At 37.0% G+C, this 16851-nt stretch overlaps 1 protein-coding gene across 2 annotated transcripts in view; it reads right to left on the bottom strand.

Moving 5' to 3' along the window:
- Window positions 1-16851, bottom strand: part of SPOCK3 (SPARC (osteonectin), cwcv and kazal like domains proteoglycan 3) — a 182740-nt gene that overhangs the window by 19105 nt on the left and 146784 nt on the right. For both annotated transcript variants that reach the window (XM_054066070.1, XM_054066071.1), the window contains exon 7: window positions 3864-3983. In XM_054066070.1, coding sequence (XP_053922045.1) covers window positions 3864-3983 — 120 coding nt within the window. The remainder of the gene's footprint in view (window positions 1-3863; window positions 3984-16851) is intronic.

Genomic DNA, 16851 nt, shown 5'->3' with positions numbered 1-16851 from the left:
CCATATAGTTGCATCAATGAAAACATTTTTTTAAAACAATTTTTTGCATCCACAAATCCACAAACAAAAGAAAACGACCCAGTTTGGATCACGTAACACATTTCTAGGTCCAAAAAATTGACAAGGTGCAAAAATCCATCAGACTCATGTTTTTTAGTCACATGTATTAAAATCTTAGATCTTAAGTTTAACTACAGTCTTTGATTTCTATTATAAAATAAAAATTTGCAAACAAACAAGTGATAAATGTGTGTATACATATCCACATCATGTTCAGTGGAGGGGAGGTGCAAGAGTAAGCACCGCTCTCCCTTGCCTGGCTGAGCTCAAGGTCCAGAGCTGCTGCTGCAGGGGGAGGTGATGCAGCCGGCGGGTGCTGACCCCACACTGTCTTCTACCCACTGGACTACATGGGCTGGACGCTTCCGAAAGACATGTGGCAAGAGCACCTCCTCAGGCTGAGAAAACTCATGGAGCTACCCAAAAACTCATGGAGCCAACCCATAAAGCAGCCAGTAGGCCTATTTTAGACGGCTCACAGAAAACAAACAAGGGGATGTATTGGCTACTTTCCCCCTCGGCAAGTCTAGATACTGCCCAGGACACCCTGTCCTCGTGAGCCTCCCAAATTTTGAGAGGCACCCCTTAATCTAAAAACCCCACTTAATCCGTATGCATGGGTAGCCACCGATGCCCATGGAAAGGCGAATAAAATAAATACACATTGGATTGTTCTTTCTTTATAAAATCGTCCCTCTCTTGGACTGAATTTTCGTTTTCTTTCTTTTTATCAGGAACAAAAACAACTCGATCCACCACGGAGCCGTATGGACCAAGGACATATCCTGACATGCGCTGCTATGACCTCTGCCGCTGAAGATAGGCTGAGACCTTTCCCCCAACTGCTGATTTTGTCTTTGGGTTTAACATGATTAATGTGGATACTTTTGCTATACCTGTATTGAGATTCTTTGCTACAAACGTTGATTTTGTGTGTGTTTAATATGGTTAATGGGGCTACATTCACTATACTTGTATTACAGATTTTGGGTTTCCCTAAGTTGAATATTTCATTTCATAAGAAAGTTGCATATTTGTCTGTTGATATTCTCAGTTAATGCTATTATTGCTCTTCAGGAAGAGAGGTGTAGACCCACCGATCTCGACTGGGAGCAAGAAAGTGGTGGTGAAGGATACTCTTGAGGATGTCATCATCACACAGTTTTGTGAGTTCTGTCCTTGGGATCCAAAATTCCATCCCATGGAGAAACCAGGTCACTATGAGGCTTTATACACGCCTCAAATTTCCTAATAATCTGGTTTTAAGCCCCCTAAATTTATCTGAGCCAGTGGGATCCTGGTTACAGAACTGAACTGTAAAATTTTTTGGAAAATAAGCGGCACCCCTTTCAGTGCTCCAAAATTATTATTGCTTGTGTGTTATGCATTAACATTGGAGTTGTTTATTTACCATTGCTAATCTAAGGATAAGAACTGTAGTTTCAACCCTATTTGTTAAAATGTTATTTTTTGATTGTTAGATTTATACTCATACTAGTTCACTCAGCTCTTGTTATATTAATCCTGACCCTTGGATAACCACGCATGCCATCCTGGTTGTCTTTTCCTCCCTATCTTTCTTCCTCTATCCGGTATATCCCAATCCCGAACTCTTCTTGTCTTTCAACTGTACAAGTCGAAGGAGGCCTAGGCACAAGTTGGCAGTTTGCGGATCTAGGAAATACCCTGTGTCTTTTGACTGCAGGTTGATAGCTCGTGAATCTAAGACGAGACTACCCCTTCCTTCTCTCTTCCTCAGCCTTATTCTCCTCATCCCCTTCCCTTCTTATAAGTGTCACCATCAGAGACAGCATGGACCTGAGTTCTGGATTTGAGTTCTGTGACAAATGTTTAAGTCATGGGGTGGAATGTAAAGCCCGACTTTGCTTCTTTCTTTGCCTTAAACATTTTGTCTGAAGGCTGCCCATTGGTGTGTTTGTTTTGTGGTGCCAGCAACGAAGAGTGGAGGTGGTGCAGCAGCAGCCGTCCCCAAGGACAGAGCGTGGGATATCACAGAGGGGCTCAATTGTGGCACCGGGTTCAGTGGAGGGGAGGTGCAGGAGTAAGCACTGCTCTTCCTTGCCAGGCCGAGCTCAGGGTCCTGAGCTGTCTGCTACAGGGGGAGGTGATGCAGCATCAGGTGCTGCTCCCCCACCCCCCACCTTCCTCCACCCACTGGATTGTGCGGACCGGACTCTTCCAAAAGACACGTCAAGAGCATCCCAACACACGCTGATGGGAGTCGGACGGGCCTTACAAAAGAACTCGCAAGGAACTCCGCGGGGGGGTGGTCTCATTCCCTCGCTCTCACTCTCTCTCGCCCATCACTTCGATCAGACCAGGCTGGACCACGCAGCCTGGAAGAAGCTGCTGCAGTGACCATGTGTTACCAAGGAACTGTCACTACCCATTGATGTGGTGATTTCTTTCCTTTTCCCTTCTCTCTCTCTCTTTCCTTCCCACTACCTTACAGTGCGCATTTCAGATTGGATCCGAGTGACCTTGGCTGCATTCAGGGATCAGATTGTGATCTTGAACAGGTTGGGATTTGTTCCTGTTACTTTGGGAAGTTGCACCCCCACATCTCGGCTGTGCACCCGAGTATTTCGGTCTGTTTAAGTTTGCCAGAACCAGAATAAATATTTTGTGGCTGTTCTTCAGGGAGAGCTCTTCACACACTAACCATTTCCTGATATACAGGGCAACACCCCTGCCTCTCCTTCCTGGTCTGTCCCTTCTGAACAGCCCGTAGCCATCAATAGCCATACTCCAATCATGGGATTCATCCCACCAAGTTTCAGTTTTCCTTAGCAACAAAATCACATGAAGAAATTACGTTTCCAATTGAATGAAATAAATGGATTACTTGAAAAAAAAAGAAAAAGTAATGCTACAAAGAGCAATCAATCAAAAGCTAAAATACAAAAAATGCCCAATACTTAAAAAGTTAATAATGAAGGAATTAATGTAAGCAGTTAGTGGTGGTCAAGTTCTATAAACATACTCTGGAGGAATTCATAGTTTGTTCTTCATATTGATGAAAGGTAAGAGTTTTACAGCTTATGAAATCTAATTTGACTCTCACAGTAGGACATCACTCTTAAAGCTATTATTGCACATTTCAATTGCTATTTTAAATAAGCCCTTCGATAACTACATTTAAAAATTTTACTAGCTTCCACAAGAAAAACCTATTTAAATATTTGAGGGGGTTAAAAACAAATTATGCTTCCTACTATTTCCACTTCAGTAGTACTCCTGAATCTCTTCCAATTTGAAGTGTATCCTGGAAAACTCCTCTTCACTTACAAGCTTCTTTTCCATGTGTTTTTCTGTACCAGTATCTACAGAGGCATCAACTCGCAACAATGGGTCACACATAATTACAGTTCCCGTACGTCACTTCTTAAGGCTGGCTATTCAGCAACTCACTTTTCTCTATGGAAAAGTTGTTCAAAATCCCTGCTTGTTTCTTCTGTTTAGTCTCCTTATAGAGCAGCTAATTATCAAGCTTTATCAAATATACAATTTGATAGCACTTACAAATGAAACCATTGTGAATAGCAGTTGCCATACGTTTTTAAAAGCAAGAGTTCTGCCAAATAATGTTGAAAGCTTAAAGTGAACATCTTTTATCGGTACTATACCATAAATATGAAATTAAACATAGAAAAGCACAGTTATGGCTTCATACACGTCTATTTAAAGCACATGAAAATAAGGTAAGCCTTAGCAACAGAAATACAAAAGTACAGAAAAGTACCAAAGAGAACATTACAAAAAAACAAGTAGGAATCTCTTACTGGTTCTTTCAGGCCTTTGAACAATCCTAGTCTTCTTATTCTGAATTCCACTTTCATGAAGTGCCTTAAACCAGTCTCTCAATCTGTTTGCAACCTCCCTGAATTCCAGGTCACTGCACACTGGAAAACAAAATGCAGAGCTGTTTAATATTAATTTTTGTCCTGGGTGCTATATGGAAGTATGTTAAAAAAAAAGTACAACATACGAAATAATATAAACAAGTATGTTCCACAGCTTTCTTTAATTCATAAAGTTTAGTTTCATTACTTACGTATGCCTTCAAAACCTAATTAAGGTCCTCAGAAAGAAATGCCTGATGTACAAAGCGGTTATGAAATGATAAACATCTAGGAATTATAAACCTCCTTTATAAAATACTGCAAACTACAATAAACAGTTCTGTCACAGATATTTTCACATCTTACTGTAGATAAGGCTGTATGGCTGAGACACCCATGACAGTCGTTTGCAGTTTTGTTTCTGTGGTCATTAAGGCAATAGTAACGAAAGCCTTACCAGAACATGCCAGAGGTGTGATTTAGGCAGATAACGCTGGAACACTCAACTTGCTTTCCTATGCTGAACCATGAAAAGAGGAAATAGAGCTGACAGACAAAGTGCTTCAAGAGTGTCTTGAAGGCTTGTTGGATTGAATGTAGTTTTACAAACGAGCATTGGTAAGCATCTAACTGCAAACAGGCAACCATACAGTTGCTTAGTGATAAAAAAGATGGCTTCTTTGACCAGAAACAGCACAAAAGATCCAGGAGAATACCCATAGCGCCAAGATTAGTAGCAGACTGGCTGAAGTGTTGTACAGTACTGGTAGCTAGGACTGAGGCCAGTAGCAGAAGCAGATGATAGAGATATGCAGTGACAAGGCCTATTCACTTTCATCGTTAAGGAGCTAAAGAAGACAAAGGAAAGGTGTGGTTGGAAAAGCAAGCAGATGTCCTTTCCAGAGCTCTGTTTAACAAGTTTCAGAGAAGATGGGAGAAGACAAGATAAACAGTAGGATTTGCAAGATGACAAAATTGGAGGAAAAGCAACCAGGAAAGGCACTGGAGGTATGTTTCCCAGAATAACAAAATACCTTTAATTGACCTTGTCAACAGTTATCACTTCCAAGTCAGGATAATTCTCCAGTCTACTAGTAATTAGCTAAGCTAAAATCTGAAGAGTTCATAACTGTTAGCAGAGCTTCACAGTGACACTATTGAACATAAATGTCCAGCTCAGCTTACTTTTCCTTTATTATGTAGCAATCCATAATATTTGGTGACATAGCCGTCAATACACTTTATGAAATTAAATAACACTGAAAACACCTATTTGTATTTCAGAGTAAGACTGAAACATTTCAACAACTATCAATGCCTGTATAGCAGCAGGCATTGAAACGTTCATTCATTCTTTGCTGAAGTCTCTCTTGAGACTTTGATTCTCTCTATGAAAGACTTAGGTGGAATCTATACATACTTTTGCATACAATATGGACAGACATTTTTATGAAACTCGTATTGTGCTTTTCTCTTGTGTAGTGGGACACTTTTTTTCCCTGACAATTCGATAAGGGAACTGGGGAAAAAATTATTAATGATATATGAGCATGTATGCTCAAAAATGTCATATTGCAACACCTAGATGAAAATGGTCTCCTGAACAAAGACTACACATCATAATTCAAAATTGTGAGTTTTCTACACTTGCTACAATGACACTTTCCTTCCACCAGCTGACAGCTCAGCATATAAAGAATCAGATATTAACTTGGGACATTCTGCATCTCTTTAATTTCACTTCCCATTACAGGTGAAATAGCATAATATAGTTCCCTTCTCTACCATCCCTTGGCTTGAGAGAAAGTTTTCAAATTGAATCAAAGGGTATGAAGCACAGCATAATTATTAGGGGTTCCTGACCTGTAATCTAACCACTTCGATTTATCTACCCTGCACAATACTGTGTAATACTACCACAGGTTCCAGAAACAACATAGCTACATTAATGTGGTGCACTGACCTGGGTATTTTAATCCACTTCTAACTTGTCTATATGCGGTGCTAGTCTGATTAACCTCTGATGCTGAAGTGACCTTCTCAGAACCAGCATGTAATGAGCCAGCTCATTTATAAGCACAGTCCCATACATTATGTGTGCATGTATATATATAAAACGAGAGCATGAGGAAGTCCTAGCTACAAGTAAAAGTTTAGATTGAATAAGTTTAACAGAAAGATGCACATGGCAGCTGCATGAAGGAGAGAACGTATCAATTTCTCCTTTCTGCAGAAACAATCAAATAGACACATGACACTAACCACGTTCTAAGCTCATTGAGGTGTAACAGCAAAGCCCTAAGAAAAGGAGATAGTGCCTCTTTGGCTACTACATAGGAGAATAAAATAGAGATTGCCATTTCAGCACCTGCTACCAGCCACTATCATGCACAATATGACATAAAATGCCATCTTCTGTGCTCCAATGCATTGCATTTCTTTCAGAGTGGAAGATACATATGGCATATCTGGGCATCAGACACATCCCATATCAGGATCATTTTTCCAATTTCAACTTCTTATAACCCTTGCCCCAAACTGTGCCTGACAATTTAAATTATGCTTTTAATCTCAAAGTGAAGAATGAGAAAATTGCAATCATTTTTTGTTCATTTTAGATTTTCATAACTTTATCATGTGAATACATGATCTTCAAAAATCAAGGCAATGCAAAACAAACTGATTAAAACTGTTGTTTGGCATTTTTTACACCCCATAGTTACTCTAAGTGATGTGGTCAGTTCTCAAACATGGCAAGTAATTACATTTACTGTATTATTAATTAAAATGTAGAGTGAATTTTTGGTTCATGACATTTCTAATATATCAACTACAAGCAGACGTCTTCTATATGTGAAATACATATGAGAGGTGCAGCAGAACTGCACTAATCAACACTCTTCATAATTTACATGAACAAACTGTGTACTCAGCAAGCATTAAAAGCATAGGTTTATAACAATGTCTCATACTGTAATATATGAGTATCACTTTTTTTATCAAAGAGCATTTAGTCCATCTTCTAGCATCTCAGAAAGAGATTTAAATGTTAGAATCAGGCAGAAAATTAGAATTCTTGCCATGAAACTTTCTATCAATCATGTTATTTCCATAGGACGCTTAAAATCTGTTAAAATTTTGAATTTTGAGTTGGTTAAGTAACAACTAATCACATAATTTAATTTTGAGTGCTGGACAGTAAAGCACACAGGTGTGTTTTTTTCTTTTTTTTTCTGGTTCCCCACCCCACCCTTCTTTTTTGATTCTCTATTTTGTAATTTTCCATTGAGAAGTTTAAGTTCCAAATTTCAGTATACTTATTGTTTCATAAACAGCTTTCCAAGATCTAGCTACCCTAACATTAAAATAGCAGAATAAGAAGGAAATTAGGAATGTATTTTTCATTTTATTGTTCCTGTGAAGTGGTTTTGTTTGGGGCTACTTAAGGTCAATTCCTCGTCATCTGAAGTCAGTACTCATTCATTTCCATGGTTACTCTTGCATATGGTCCTCTCTAATTATTGCATTATATTATATTGTTTGAACCATTTCGGAAACATAAAACATCTGACGAAAACGGTACTATACTGACATGAGAAAAAAGCTTTGTTGACTGGAAAATGACAAAGGAGAACACAGATTTACACAAGTATGAAAGAAGACAGGGTATTCTAGTGGCAAAAAAGACCCTTATAGTACAGCTATTTCTATAGTTAGTGATTAGCATTTCAGCAGCTTTAGGCCAAGATCTTCCATTTCCTACCTTATTAGGCACAAGGTGCTTGGACTAATTAAGCCACGACAGTGGCAGAAAAACTGCACTTATTACTCCATCAGGTAACATAGAGAAGCAGAGGACTAGTGACTTGACAGAGAAATGTTCCCAAAGGAAAAGACTGACTCTTCTGACAGTACCTAAAGTTAAATCAGGTAGTAAAACCACAGTATGTTCCTAATCTCAACAGTGACATGTGCCTAAACTTGCCAGAAAAGAACTACAGCATACACTTCTTCCTTCACACACAATGGTGCTTACGATACATTTTATGTAGGCAGCAATTCATATGGCACCTAGAAAGTCAATGTCTTAACATTAAAATTGCATAATATTGTCTTCATTAGAAAAATTCTAAACTTACACTATTTTCATATTTGGGGCTAACCATTAATATACTTACTATTTCAAATATTGTACTTCTAATTATTCTATGACTGATATTACAAATATACTCCAAATAAATTTGATTAGTATTAACACAGTACACGAAGCAGTCCACCATGCATGAACCTGCTTCCATGTTAAGTTATAAACACATAAAACCAGAAATTGTGTTTTAGCTTTTTCGCATGTTCTTACATTAGGAAAATAATCTGGAAGCTGCTCTACAACTGTTATATGTATGCATAACAAATTGCAAAACTGAACATACCTCTAATGTTACATGTCAGAAACCATATTTTACAAATTTCCACTAAAGTGTTTTTGTATGAAATGCATGAGTAACTAAAAGCAAATTCCAGGGCAATTCAAGATCAATGTTATTCTTCAGCAGCTTTCTGTACAATTGTGCTTTACAACTATGGTTCAAACTCATTCATAATAGGGGCTACCATAACCTAATGCATCATAAATACTGCTTGTTCTAACGCTGATTCAAATCTTAGCTGTTTTTCTTTATTTGTATCAATCTGATCAGACTGCTCATCAGCCAACAAAAATATAAGCAGCACATTGACCAGTCATTCTTAAATTATGAACACAACATAATTTCCAGCTCACAGGGCAAGTATCATACTTGCGTTCAGTCTGTGGGGTTACTTTGCCATAAGAACTTATACATGTAGTGCAAAAGTCAATAAAAAATATGGCCTAAAATTATCTGTGTTTCTCTATCAATCTGTTGAACTGAGCTGTCTCAAGTCTTAAAACTCTGTGAAAAGTCCAATTTTGAAAAAAATCTCTTTTCAGGAAGAAAAAAATCCGGTGATAAAAGAAAAAACATGGGGGAAGTCTAGGAGGTAGCTGGGTGGTGATGGGCCTATCAGCTTTAACATTAAGCAAGGTTAAATGAGATGTGGGGAGGATTCACTGTTTTGAGACAGACTAAAATAAACCCTTCCTTTTCTCTCCCTTTCTAAAAAAAAAATAAATCCTGTGCTTTCTGCTTGTCCTCTCAAGTTCCTATGCTTTCTGCCCTGGAAAAGGAAGGATCCCATGTCTGAATAACATGCAGCCACTGTAAGTAGGCGTGGGAAAGGATGTAGCAGCTTTCTGTTCTCATTCCTGTCCCTATCTCAGGTACACAGATTACTGTTACAGGAAAGTAGCCATTGCTGGCATTACTTCTGGTTCACTGTCTTCTTTCTTCCATAGGAGCAGCAGAGATGTCTCCAAAGAAACTGTGGGATGGGAGCATCCCACAGGAGCATCCTGCTCCTGCTGCAGCCTGCTGCCCTGGTCTCTTCTATCTTTCACCATTACCTTGAACTGGGCTTGTACGGTAGTGGACCGACCACAGCATAGTGGTGTCGCATCACGCATCAGCCTAGGGCAAGATTAGTTACACCTACAAAACATATTACTTCTTAAAGTAACATCATATTACTATGGCATTTTCTCTTCTTTTTTTGCTTTATAATAAAGTTGTACTTCTATCATAATGATTAAGGCAATATTTGTACATTCTGAGTAAACCGAAGGCCTCAGACTATAGATAGAATCCCATTTACTGTTCTGTCTATTGAGACAGCCATACATACACAGACAAACTGAAGATTGTTATCATGCGGGTTATTAAAAAATATGTCTTTTATAACATCTTCCACATGTTAAAGACATAATCTTGAATGTCAAATAACTTCAACTTTATATTTTTTTTTCAAAAACCACTTATCACACTTCAGATTTTTGTTCCTGTTTAAACATGTACAAAGGAAAGAAGTAGCAAAATAACCCTTAAAGTATTAAAACAAACAATTCCCACTCACACGGAAAACTTTCGAAGAGCATTTAGGTGAATACAGAAAAGATGTAAAAGACTTCAGTCTAAAAAGCAGCTTTCAGAAAGTCATAAGAAGTGGAGAACAATACTCAGATGTTGTCACAGATACAAAAACAACTGGGCTGCCCAATGTAACCCTAAGTTATACTTAAGTAAAATCTTCAATTCACAAAAAAAAAAATTGGTTATATTAACCGAAAATACCTACACTTGGCTTTGTCTCTGAGCTGTATCCTGTCTCAGTACAGTACCTGCCTCAGCACTCCACCTTAATTCACAGAGATTAACGTGAATAAACCTTGTACTCTAATAGACACTCTGTTCACTAGAATGCTGTTTGTCATTGAAATGTGCTTCCTCAGGGTTATTTTATATGATGAAAAATTACATTAATTAGCGGGCTGATGCATCCTAGAATATGTTTAGGGACTTTTCATTCTGGTGATCAGCTTCTAAAGATAACATGCTGCTGAAATCATTGAATTCGTCTGTACTAATTTAAAATAGGTCAAGATGAGGTAATTCAGATCTATTCAGACTATTATTTCACCTGAAAGACTGGGAGATGAATCTTTAATGGCAAAAGACAGACAGTAAAGGTTGTAGAAGGTTAGACAGTAATCAAAAAATGCATATTAAATCACATGAATCCACTCAAGAACCTGCCAAGAAGTACTTCTTCTCTTTTTGTCTAATGCCAATGCAAGACATTCCTGCTATTACAATCAATTCTAGTAGCCATTATGGGAATTAGTATGGGGTAAAATTAAGTCACTAGCTCAAAGGTTACGGGAGTCTCCTGTTATCTGAGGTAATAAAAATTGACTGTCTTTTAAAACCAACATGTACCGCTGCGGAAAAAAATGAAGGGATGTGAAAACTTATAGGTACCCAATCCAGAAGTATTTTTATAATAAGTATTGTTTAAATATTAGGTGGAACCAACTTTTCAATTTGTTTTCATATACAGGAAATTGTTACAATTTGTGTTGGCATTTGAATATAATTTACTGATTGGAAGTAGAACATTTTAATATACTAATCAGTATGTGTTCTTTCAGTGCCTTTCAACTCAAGCTAATTGATGAAGAAGTAAAAATAGTGCTACTGAAAGCTATAAAGACATGCAGAACATATTTTGGAACTAGCATAATGGATTGAATTCCTTAACATATTTAAACCAGTCTTAGCTTTCTGACTTAACAGAAAATAACTTATTTTAACAGTGTATACTTTTTATATTAACACACAGACACACATATATAAAATAATCTGTAGTTCAACGATTATAATTCATTACCATATTAACATAATAAGCACAGAGAGATACTGTTTTATTAGATTACCCTTTGTTAAATGAAGGGTCAAAAAATTATTTAGAAAAAGAAAAGAAGCAATAAATATACTTCACACTACACAGCATCATTCACAATAATACACGAGACCACAGGGCTGCAGATAGAACCTGTATCTCTGTTTACTTCAGGAAGAGGTATTTTCACCTACTTTTCAGCAGCAGACCTCATTTCAATATTCAATTCTAAGGGCAGAAGGCCTGGTAATTGTGAAAGAAGCTATATAAATACAAAGAAATTATTAGTACACAGTTCAACAGTAATTTAAGTGTAGATCACCCACATATCTTCTTTTCTGCCCGGCCCTGCAGCCAGAATATTCATAAAGTCATAACATGACATAACATGATATAATATGACACTTGAATTCCTGAATCTTCTAATGGCCAGTCAGCCTGAAAACCATCAAATTTACAGTACAAGATGGGTTGTGGAATTAAGTTGCAGGAGAAAGATTAAGGCTTTGTTTCAGAATGAGATATGAAATACTTTGCCACCCAAGAAGGCAGACTTCCAAGAGACAATGTGGTACTCCATTGTCACACCATGTGGTTGTGCTTCACACACAACTCTACCACGTGTTTAAAGATACACAAGCAGAACTGCAGAAGATCACCCCCAGCACATACAATCTCATGGAGCTGGGCAGAACTTGATTAATAAATTCATGCATATAATAAAATAAACAAGGAGTAAATATACAGAGAGCATATGGACAGTTTGAAGAACAGAGTGTGCATCAACCACCTTCTAGCAAACAAGGAATTATTCCATGTGAGATAAGTAACTTAGCAGTGTGTGCTAAAGTAAGACTTCTGATCATACTAACTTTTTCTGTGTGTTGGAATCACTGCAGATGATCACAGAAATCACAGAGTAATTTATGTTGGAAGGGAACATCAGAAGTCATTCAGTCTTGCCCTTTGCTGAAAGCAGGTCTAATTATCATTGCATCAGGTTGCTCACAGTACTGTCCAGTCACTCATGCCCTGTGATTGTAGTGCCATTCACGTGAAGGTTCCTCACTATATGAAAGGCCATTCCTCTTTAAAAAGGAACAATACACCGCTATCTACTATCTTGTAACTCTGTACTGTTTTTCCTGAGAAGTACAGGAACATTTTCTCATGCTGTAACTTGAGGATGGCACCCATCTGCTGAGAATCGCAACCCATCCAGAATCCTGGTTACAGCACTAATTCCAACTCAACTGCGAGGATTACTTAGAGCAGTACACAGCTTATGCTTATACAGTCCGATGCCCTTTCAATGCATTACCTACCATTCAAGTATTACTGTATGGCTGTGCAGTAAATCTGATAATTCTGAGATGCACTGATTAACTAAATATCCGGCGTGTGCATTGAAATGTTATTCTTTTCAGGGGTGTGTGTGTGAAAATATGATAACTTTAATAATGCCATTAGAATTCAGCGCTGCCTTTAAAAACAGCAGCTATTAAAGTAAACTGGAACATTATATAAAGTGTACCTACTCAGTGTGAGTACTCTGCAAGGCTGCCATTCTGCATAGGCTTATGAATTTAGCCCCAAGGAACTGATTGTTTCAACTGAAAACTCCTGGCTCCAGACCTAAGGGCTAGCCTTCATTTAACTGGCTTTAAATGTCTAAGAATGGCAAAACTTAAATTACATGCTCTTACAATTCCTGCAATATACAGTGGCATTTCTAGCTCTGTATCATCTCAGTCACAAACGAGAAGAATAAAATATAACCAAAATAAAGGCTGTGGCTGCAAAAAAAAAAAAAAAAAAAAAAAAGGGCATCACAATGCTTTTATTTGTTAGTTTCAAGGTATCTTCCTGAAATCATTGGCCCTAGAGGTAACAGACAGCTAAAAAAAACCTATGTGCTTATTTGAAGGGCTTTTCAAATTTGTCCCAACAATGGGACAGTCACTTCAGTCATCTTTTTACCAGTCCTGTATGTGTATTAAGAACTTTTTTTTTAAAGACTGTAAATGCCACTTTTTTAAAAATTTACTTTTTTTAAAGACTGTAAATCAAAAAAAATTGTAAGTATTTTTCTATTTTTATAAGCACATAGGTTTTTTTTGCTGTCTGTTACCTCTAGGGCCAACGATTTCAGGAAGATACCTTGAAACTTAACAAATAAAAGCATTGTGATTTCTTTGCTATTTAACTAAACATAGTGAATTTTCTACTTCAGTTAGTCTATGTTATGAGATAATTAATATAAATGCTGCAGATACCATATCAGGAAACTGCAGTTGCTTATTTTTATTGCCTCAAATTAATGTTCCATATAGATATTCTGCTCCCAATTAATGTTTCATAAAATTTTAAATTATTTCAATTAAACTACATTTTCATAAATTAATCTGATATTTTTGTGTCCTCACAGTCTTAAAGATCTCACATTTAAATAGAAAGAAAATTTCTCAGTGCAGGAAAATTAGCAGTTAACACAAGATAAAGAATTTATGTGCTAAGATATTATTTTCAACTTAAAATATGTAAATTTACTAAAACATTGCAATTAAATAAGACAACAGTAATTCTTAATCTGTCAGAAGTATGACATACTTTTTGTGGAATTGTTAGTTTATCTTCTGGAGGACAGTCAATATACGGCTTCCTCTGCTAAGTGCTGCTAACCTTTAGTTATCATTTCTCATCATGCTCTGTTATTCTGAACTATTTATTTCTGATGATGAAAATGTTATTAATTTGTAAATCGCACACTTACGAAGCTAGATAGTCAGCAAAAAAGTTAGATAGTAAGCAGATGCTCCAGTGTAATGCGCTATATTTCAAGATTTTTTCATTCCCAAACATTTTCATATATTCAATTGAATCCAGTATGTCACATAATAGAAGATATGGAAAGTATCAAATAGCAACAAAACAGTAATTTTTTAATGATGAAAGCTTTCCACCCAACCATATCTCAAAGGTGAGGTAGCTTTCCAAAATCACTTTCAAGCATTCCTGAAAGCATTACACAGCTCTGGTACAAAGTTGGGATACATTCTTCCTTTCAATGACAAGACTGACAGGGTCCCACAAAAACTTTTTTGCATTTGACATAAAACCCCTTGACACCTAGTAGACAAGGATAAAAGTAACATTGAACAATGTTCTTCATACAGAAAAATTAAATATATACATACATATATAATTAAAATATTTCAGATTGAACATTTTCTGAAATCAGATATTTTGTGTGCTGATAAGAGGGTTCAAAGGTCTACCACACCAGGTAATTCTGCGCACAGAACCAGGATTGGACTGATGGACCTTTCCTTCTATTGTGAGAGAAAATTACCATTGCGCCTTGGTAGGATTGCCTACTGGTTGGCACCTTTTCTCTTGCACCTTTTCTCTTGCAGAATCAAACATTAGGTGAACAACCCTCAACTAATAGAAGTTAACTAAACTCTGCTCTGTTCTGCAAGTGTCTGCATAAAGGAATTTTACTTCACATTGGATCTCACTAAAGTCTGACAAATTTAAGGCTAGCCCTGCAGCACTTTTTTTCTTTCTGTATTTAGATTGTGATCTGATGCTTTAAATGACTTTGTATTTACCCTAATCATTTGCTTGTGTGTCCTCAAAGCTTAATCACTAACATTGCTCTTAATCACTTAAAACTGTGCATTAAAGAACACAGTTAATTTCAGACATTTCAGTGAGGACCAAGAAGGTGGAATCACTTCAATTTAGCTAATTATTTGTCTTTCCTAGTGAGGCCTTGAGGGGTAGACAAGTTCTCTACTACTGAAGAAAACAGTCAAAAGGCAGTCAATACACTATATCACTAATACAACAGCAGGACCCACTCCCCTGGCACAGGAATCACATGCATTGAGATGCAAACTACTATACTGTACCGCCACCTCACTGAAATCAGAACTCTAGTTAAGTAAATGTAATCTGCAGCTGTGTCTCCACACAAATCCTCTAATCAAAAGTTGAAGGATAAATGAAGAAAGTAATGATTTAAAAAAGATATGATTAGGGTACAAATATCTGAAATGTTTACACGTGCATACATGAAATATGTTAGCAAAGTGCAATTATGTTTTGCTAGTCTATGCACTGAATATCAAATTAATCGTTCATGAATGTTTGATGTAGATCAGAGAATTTTTATGAGATGTATTTGAATATTCATAGAGAAAAGAATTTATTTAGCCTTGGAAATTTCTAGTGTGGTTATTCCTATACATATTTTACGTCCAAAAATCCAGCATTACCAACTAAATTGTGACCCTACTAAATTACAGTTATTCTTTTTGGAGAGAAAGGAGAAACTTGTTCAAAGTGCTCTTTTAGAGATAAGTAAGAAGGATATGAGAAGCATGCACTGGTGTGGTATGTGGATGCACGAAAATATTGGAGGGTGCAGTGTCTGACAGGCTACCACTGGGAGAATTTGCAAGTTAAAGGACTAAAAATTTGCTGCTTTTTCATTCATACAGTCTGCAGGAAAAAGTTCATGGAGAAAACCCTTCCCAGAGGTATGTCTGAAAGTGGAACAGTCACTTTACCTCAGCAGAGAGAATCTATCAGTGAACTAATAGTGTTGATAATCAAAGACAAGAGCCAAGGAGCAAACCAATGAGCTATATTATTTGACAATGCAGACATAGCCTTGTTTCTCCCATATACCTTCATCCCAAGTTTGCAGCCCAGAAATGGAGAATATGACATGTTCAGTATAACAAAAAATGGCTCCAAAGCAAGTTCATGGTCACTGAACTATTTCCAAAGGCATGACAACATTCAGAAAAGAAATACTCTTCGGGTGCTCTCCTAGATTAAGGACTAGATTTACACCTTTCTTCAGAGGACATATTGAACTGCAATGCTGAAGATGAACTGAGTATCCTAATAAACTGATTCATCTAAAGCAGATACTAAATAAATATGTGTTAAGTTTACCCTTAGTGAAGCTTTCAACAGGAAAAATGTAAATACAACTTCCAGATGTTGGCACCCTTCTTTCAAAATAAAATTGTCAAGACATAATCCATAAAGAGCGAAGCATTTCCACCAAGAAAGGTTTCCTTTTTTTCAGCTTGTTTTACCGACTGATGCACTGAGTAAATAGAGGCTTTGTCTGAGCAGACTGGATATTAACTCCAGGGTTGCTGTCTCCCATTACAGATCAGGGTCCATGCATGTAGACGCAACACAGATATCCAGTTGAACAGCAACAGAATATGCTTTTAGGAAAGCAACAAAACATAAAATTCTTCATCTATACTGCCTTTCCATTTAAACTGAACAAAGACTAAGAAGGAACAAACATTTTCCTGGTCTTTCCAACCACTTGTGCACAAGGGATTTCTAAAGCCAGATGTGAATCTATATAGTCAGAAAAACTAGTCTGTTTTCTGTCTTGGTGACCTCTACCCAAGACACATTTAATAAAAACATCCACAAATTTTAAAATAAAATTTCAGGTCGTGCTTACACTGAATACAATATATAATGCTAACTTAACATTAACCAGCTGTTCTCATGTCCCTAAAAACTGTCCTAGTCTTTATTGAAACATCCAGCTTTCTAACTATTTCTCTCA

Source organism: Cuculus canorus, chromosome 4 (genome assembly GCF_017976375.1).
Source record: "Cuculus canorus isolate bCucCan1 chromosome 4, bCucCan1.pri, whole genome shotgun sequence".
In the NCBI taxonomy this organism is placed as follows: Eukaryota; Metazoa; Chordata; class Aves; order Cuculiformes; family Cuculidae; genus Cuculus; species Cuculus canorus.
This window is presented reverse-complemented; position numbering and strand designations above follow the sequence as displayed.